Source organism: Sinocyclocheilus grahami, unplaced genomic scaffold (genome assembly GCF_001515645.1).
Source record: "Sinocyclocheilus grahami isolate Dianchi unplaced genomic scaffold, SAMN03320097.WGS_v1.1 scaffold276.1, whole genome shotgun sequence".
Lineage (NCBI taxonomy): Eukaryota > Metazoa > Chordata > Actinopteri > Cypriniformes > Cyprinidae > Sinocyclocheilus > Sinocyclocheilus grahami.
Window position 1 is genome coordinate 880983 of NW_015505455.1, and position 6308 is coordinate 887290.

At 37.1% G+C, this 6308-nt stretch overlaps 2 protein-coding genes across 3 annotated transcripts in view; one reads left to right on the forward strand and one right to left on the reverse strand.

The window, feature by feature from the left end:
- Positions 1–206: 206 nt before the first annotated feature.
- Positions 207–1481, reverse strand: LOC107600046 (small nuclear ribonucleoprotein Sm D3-like). Of its 2 annotated transcripts, none has more exons than XM_016291811.1 (4): positions 1380–1481; positions 969–1107; positions 535–727; positions 207–390 (listed from the first exon to the last, which is right to left on the reverse strand). In XM_016291811.1, exons 2-4 carry the CDS (start codon positions 1092–1094, stop codon positions 326–328), a joined length of 384 nt encoding a protein of 127 aa, XP_016147297.1. In that variant the 5' UTR covers positions 1095–1107; positions 1380–1481; the 3' UTR covers positions 207–325. The 2 variants fall into 2 exon arrangements, with proteins under 2 accessions (XP_016147297.1, XP_016147295.1); XM_016291809.1 differs by having other exon boundaries at positions 969–1114; positions 1380–1479.
- Positions 1482–1887: 406 nt separating this feature from the next.
- Positions 1888–6308, forward strand: part of gucd1 (guanylyl cyclase domain containing 1) — a 9511-nt gene continuing 5090 nt past the window's right edge. Inside the window, exons 1-4 of the mRNA XM_016291779.1 lie at positions 1888–2200; positions 2603–2684; positions 2764–2929; positions 4664–4755. Coding sequence (XP_016147265.1) covers positions 2125–2200; positions 2603–2684; positions 2764–2929; positions 4664–4755 — 416 coding nt within the window. The 5' untranslated portion in view covers positions 1888–2124. The remainder of the gene's footprint in view (positions 2201–2602; positions 2685–2763; positions 2930–4663; positions 4756–6308) is intronic.

Consider the following 6308-nt stretch of genomic DNA (forward strand, 5'->3'; position numbering starts at 1 on the left):
TTGTCATCACAGTCTTGTGAAAAGGGTCCATTATTGAAAAAATACATTAAAATGTCCTCACTGCATTTGTTTCACTGTAGTGTCTTAATACTTGACAGCTCATTTAGGGCTGCTCAGTATTCATATTCAGCTCAGTAGGGCTGATATATACAGAACTATAAACACGCTAAGAAAAAAAAAAAAAGATCCCAACCAGAAAAACAATTAGAAAAAAAAAATTAGCAAAATCAACCATTTATTTCCCAAAGCATAAAATGAACATTATAAAATAAATCAGAACAAAATTATTTTAAAATTAAGGAAAGAAAAAAAGTTTTCCACAAAACTAGCGCCTTTTCTGGAACACGTTCCCTCGTCCTGGTCCACCCCGGCCACGGCCTCTGGCAGCCACTGCAAAAACATTAACGCAAACTCAAGTTTGATCACTGTTTTAATATAATATTTATTAGAAAAAAAACATTAATGTCACATTAATCCTCTGAAAAAGATATGTTTGATGTTAGATGTGTGGACTGGAGTAAAGAGAGTATATACCTTGGGCTTTGAGAATAGCTGCTTTTCCTCGACCTGCACCAGCGGCCTGATTTTTGTTCTTCATACTCTTTAACATAGGAGCATTTTTCAGCATGTCGGGAAGGATGAGGAACCTGATCTTACTGCCACGAATATACACCTGCTCCAGCTGAGATACACGGCCATCCCTGTATGTGACTGTGATGTTTGCCATCTGGAGGACAATTTAGAGAAAAAAAAGCTATAAAAAAAAAAAAAAACACTTTTCCAACAAGAGACAGGTGTACTTTTGTACAAATCCGGTTACAAAAAAAAAGAATATCTATGAAATCCAATGCAAGGATTGATAAAATAACAAAAAATTGACCAAATGAATGTTTCTATCAGGGGAAAATATAGTACTTCAGAAGATAAGCAGAAGATTAGTTTGCTATACACATGACAAATCTTAGTACCTGGCAGTTCATGTTGTCCTCAGCCTCGATCAGTTTGCCTCTGTAAACCTCCCCAGTGTTAGTTTCACAGGTGACTATGTGTCCCTCTGCTTCATGAAGAACTTTGATGGGCACTCCAATAGACATCTTCACTAGCTGTCTGTGAACTTTCACAGAGCGAGAATAAGACACCGCAGAAAATTTGGCAGAGGAGAAATAACGTCGACAAAGGACTTTACGAAGAGGTGCAATCTAATTAAAGTTGTATGGATGAAATGAATAGGTTAGACAGATCTTAATGCAAGTTTGTCGTAAACAAGCAAACTAAAAACACACACATAACGAGATAATAATTTAACCATAAACCTACAAATAATCCCAGACAGACACGACCCAGTTTGACCTTTTTCAAAGAAATTATTAAAAACTCACCCAAACGAGCACCGAACGTCCACAAACAGTTTTGTCTTCGGCGTTCAATAGACTTTCCGGCAGTTTTATTATACCGGAGACACGTACTGCCACCTACCGGACTGAATGACACATCAACCATTATGGGTCAAATCCAAAACCCATACAGGATATGGTAAAACCACATTTTAAAAACAGAATTACATTTTTGGTGGGTACATTTGTGATTAAACGAGTTCATTCTATTACTAGGTATTTAGGTATTAACATGCCTTATAAGCATAGCAAATTAAATAACCCATTTAATCACAAATTTACCCTGTAAATATTCTAGATTGTCTTTTTATTTATGTTGAATTAAAATAAATGAAATAAATAATTTTTATAAATAAGAATACTTGTATTTACTCATCTTGTAAAATGTATATATAAATATTGGAGCTTCTATACATATTCTAATTGTTCGCTTTATTTATGTCGAATTGAGGTGGAGTACTGTCTCGTCGTGCCAACAGAGGGCGCAGTTCCGCCTATTCTTAACGCGCCGAAGCAAACTGTGGTTTGGACTGACAGAGGAAGTGAAATATTCATCCCTGGGAATGACCACAAGCCGTGGGCTAAACGAGTCGGGTTTGTAGCCGTTTCACCGCTTTTCATTAACAGCTTTCATTGAGCTGAAGATGGACATATATTAGCGTGTCTGATGTGGAGGACAAGAGGGCAGCAGCTGTCCGGCTAACGTTAACCCCGCTAGCAGACAGTCTTCATGAATCAATCCCGGCTATTAAACATCACTGAAACACAACAACAGAGAGACACACACACCGACTGCATCATGAACGGTGAGTTTGTGTTAAATGACGTTTAAACGTAACATCTTCGATGGCTGGTAAGTTAACTGTAAACTAACAAGCAATTATTATCAATCATGACCCTTCTCTAACATACAGAACCGGGCAAAACACTCAACCCGGATATATTGAATTTGAATGAGCAGTCCGTGTATTATCCTCATGCTGCTTGTGTCTAACTTTTCCAAGTTGTTATTCACTCAGATTCACATGCTTTTTTACATGAAGGAAATACAACAAAATGGTTTTATGTAATTAAGTTCACAACCAAAACTAACTGCTTAATCCTCGATACAACCTAATAATGCAACTTGTGATAGAGTCAGAGGATCAAAAGCTGCTCATTGGGGCTTAGTGACATTACCAGCTTCCTTTCCGACCTTGTTTTGCCAGATGATGTGATGTTAAACGTACCGGTCATCCGGCAGCTGTACCACTGGGATTGTGGCTTGGCCTGTTCGAGAATGGTACTAGAGTAAGTATGAATCCTGAGTGATGTATTATGCATAGTTACTCTAATGGTCAAATATTTAAACTCTTGTTTTTGTGCACAGGTATTTACATCCAGTTAGTGAGGAGGAATTTCAGAGAGCGTGTTTGGACTTGGAGTTTACGGAGAGCGTGTGGACTATTGACCTGGCTTATCTCATGTATAAACTGGGGGTCAGACATTGCTTCTGCACACAGACGCTAGGTGTTGACAAGGGCTTCAGGAACCAGGTACGTGAGCTGCAGTCTGTTTTCAAAGTCAGTGCCATGTCATCAGAGGTGTAGCAATGGAGCAGGCAAATGCCCCGATGGCCGATCATTTAAACCAACAGGAATGTTAATATTAATTTGATATGTTTGCTCGGGTCCTGCGTTCTGCTCCGCTCCAGATCATGCATTTTCTAATCTACAACACCACGAGGACGCACTGCACCTGTTTGAAAACATGGGGCCCCCTCTCTCGATACACTGGTTACGCCTTTTTCAAGCAGGTGCAGTGCGTCCTTGTGGTGCTGTAGATTCGAAAATGCATGATCTGGAGTGGAGCAGAACGCGGGACCTGAGCATTTTTAATCCATTTCATATGGAAGTTGAGCTTCCACGAGGACGCACTGCACCTGTTTGAAAACATGGGGCCCCCTCTCTCGATACACTGGTTACGCCTTTTTCAAGCAGGTGCAGTGCGTCCTTGTGGTGCTGTAGATTAGAAAATGCATGATCTGGAGTGGAGCAGAACGCGGGACCTGAGCATTTTTAATCCATTTCATATGGAAGTTGAGCTTCCGCAACTTAGGAATGAACTGAAAAAGTTTGCGCGCACACACACAAACACGCACGTTAAACATAAAGAAGAGGACAAATCTGTCCGGCAGCCTGAAGCGAAAAAAAGAGGAGGAAAAGAGGAAACGGAACAACAGTAAGCATAGGCACCAATTTATGTTTCTGCCCACACCCTATTCCACTCCAAACCAAATACAAAACATTTTATTCATCAGTTTCCATGAGCAAATGAGATTGTCATGCAACAACTGTGCCTTGAATATTTTAACATTCCCATTTTTTACAGCCTAATTAATTAAAAATGAGAAATATATTTTTCTCCATTCGATATTGTGCTTGAATACATTAGGCTACACAAAAGATATTATTCGTGTCTCGCGAAGAGAAACGCACAGACTACAAATACTCAACTAAACAAAACATTCTTTTCATTAGCTTCGGCCGCAACTCGTTCACTTGCTGATATACTTAAAATAATTCAATAAATGCCTATAATAGAATATTTAGGACAGGCACTTAATTCAAATAACTTTAAGGCCAAATAATAAAATAAATAACGAGAATTCACTGACCAATATCACCTTGAAAATGCTAACAAAGATTGATCCGTAATTTTTGTACAATTGAAAGGTACTCTGTTATTTCATCAGTCAGTCATGGAAGCCTGGTGGTTGATGGGCTTCTGGCAACATTAATTCCAGGAGAGAAGACAATTATATAGATGTGAGTGCACAGGTTTGAGCGTGCACTTCTGAGTAAGAGAGAGCGTGCATCCTGTTTTGTGCATTATATACTGTTAGATGGGTTTTGTCCACATTTTATATGTTGCATAATTATATCACTAGGTAACAAAGATACATTAACAAAAAAATATTTTAGAAGGGCCTCACTGATTAATTTTGCCTGAACAGAATATTGTTCATGTACAGTCCTGATCACTGCAGCCAGATGGTGTATAAGCTAAGTGTCACATGCAGTGCAGGAAATAATGGATGTTTCATTCTATTTTGCCAAGAAAATTGCATTAGTCATGGCCTTTTTAGCATTTATACACTTAATATTCTTGATTTTTTTATTTTTATTTTGAGCTGTAATTTTAATCAGAGGATCAGTTCTGACTCAGATGTTGAGTAATCACATTGGCATCTGAATGATTTTTCCATTTCCTGTATTTTTCTGCTTTAGTCTTTCTACAAAAAGCATTTTGACACGGAGGAGGACAGGGTGAATGAACTATTTCTGAAGGCTGAAAGCAAAGGAGTCCTGGTGAAAAAATGGTGAGGTTTCCACATTTAAAACATTTTCTCTTTTTTTTATTTTTTTGTGGTGCATACTGACACTTTGTGCCTGATATACAGGGTTAAAATCATAATTGAAAACATGGAAATATTAAAAAACTAAATTCCAAGCTTGAAAAAACATGGAAATGAATCCAATTGTAAAAAAAAAAAAAAAAACTAAACTAAATGTGTATATTTAATAGAAAAAATATTTTTCTAGTTTTCAATTAAATTGTATATATACGCTCAGCGCTAAAATATTTGATTGCTCTGCTCTGATGCAATCTTTATAATATGATTTAAAAAAATGTTTGTGCAGTAATTATGCACAACTGGAAAAGTCATGGAAACTGATTGGTCAAAAAGCAGCCATGCACAATATTGAAGACTTTATTGCTATTGACAATATTGTATATTTAATTATGCATGCCTATCCTCCTATTTTTACATTTAACTAGGGTGACAATACGGGCCATTTTTACGGGACGCGTCCTTGCCGGGATTTCTATATTGCCTAAAATATCCAATTTTTGGCTGTTTGCACTGTGCAGATCGATCGTTGTATGACATTCACGAGAGCTATAGAGAGCAGAGCAGATGGCTCCTTATGCTTTCGAACTGCTCTCGCGGTACTTTGTTGTCATTCAATTATCGGTGCGCAGTGACTCTTCAAGTCGAATGAACGAACAAAAACGTGCGCTTATTTGCATCGCTTTGATCGTTCTCTGTAGATCTCACCTTCTCACGTGCCACGATTGGTCGATTATATACAATATCTGCATGTTATTGGTCAAACTACTTTGGATGCTTTAGGGAATATAAAAATCCCCCCCCAATTATATATATATATATATATATATGTATGTGTGTATATAATTATTTTCAGACACCAGTTGCTTGTGACATTCAAATTTGTTGTCATAGTAACAACACTAATTTGTGGAGATTCAGTGCATTGAGTTCCACAAATCTGAATGCATTATTTGTAAATTGTCTGTTAAGATAAACATTTTGCACAATTTAGTATCTGTAATATCATTGTGTTGCCACTAGATGCCTGTATAGCCTAGTGGCTAAGATATTACACATAATTTACACATAAATAAATTTTATTACATTTTGATTTGGATACTATATACAATACTACTACATATTGTTTAGATATTATCAATGGCTACTTTTTTGTCTTTATCTGTTTTTTGTTCATTTTTTTTGTTGTTGTTTCTTGAAACATTGATTTAAAGTGTCAGTTATTGCATTATTATTTCAGTCAAACCTATATAAACCCTTTGTTACCCCAAACTACATATAAAAGCTTCATCAGTGGCATAAAAGTAACCAATGCAGCTACTTAATCATTTGCTACTCGTTAACGCGTTAACGTCCCCTTTAAATAACGTGACGCTCTGCCCTCTATGACGCTGCTCCCATTAAGCGCTGTTGGAAGTGAATTAATTGATTCAGCATTTCGACACCTCCATAAGGATGCATTTAACTCGACAAAGCGGTCTAATAAAGGATGTATTGATCTCGTGAATTAGCGAATTTTA

Excerpts from the sequence above, each read along its gene's own strand:
- LOC107600046 (XM_016291811.1), bottom strand. The coding sequence starts at position 1,094 with ATGTCTATTGGAGTGCCCATCAAAGTTCTTCATGAAGCAGAGGGACAC. Across the intron at positions 728-968 it reads AGGACAACATGAACTGCCAG|ATGGCAAACATCACAGTCAC; the intron begins GTACTAAGATTT and ends ATTGTCCTCCAG. Across the intron at positions 391-534 it reads AGCTATTCTCAAAGCCCAAG|TGGCTGCCAGAGGCCGTGGC; the intron begins GTATATACTCTC and ends ATGTTTTTGCAG.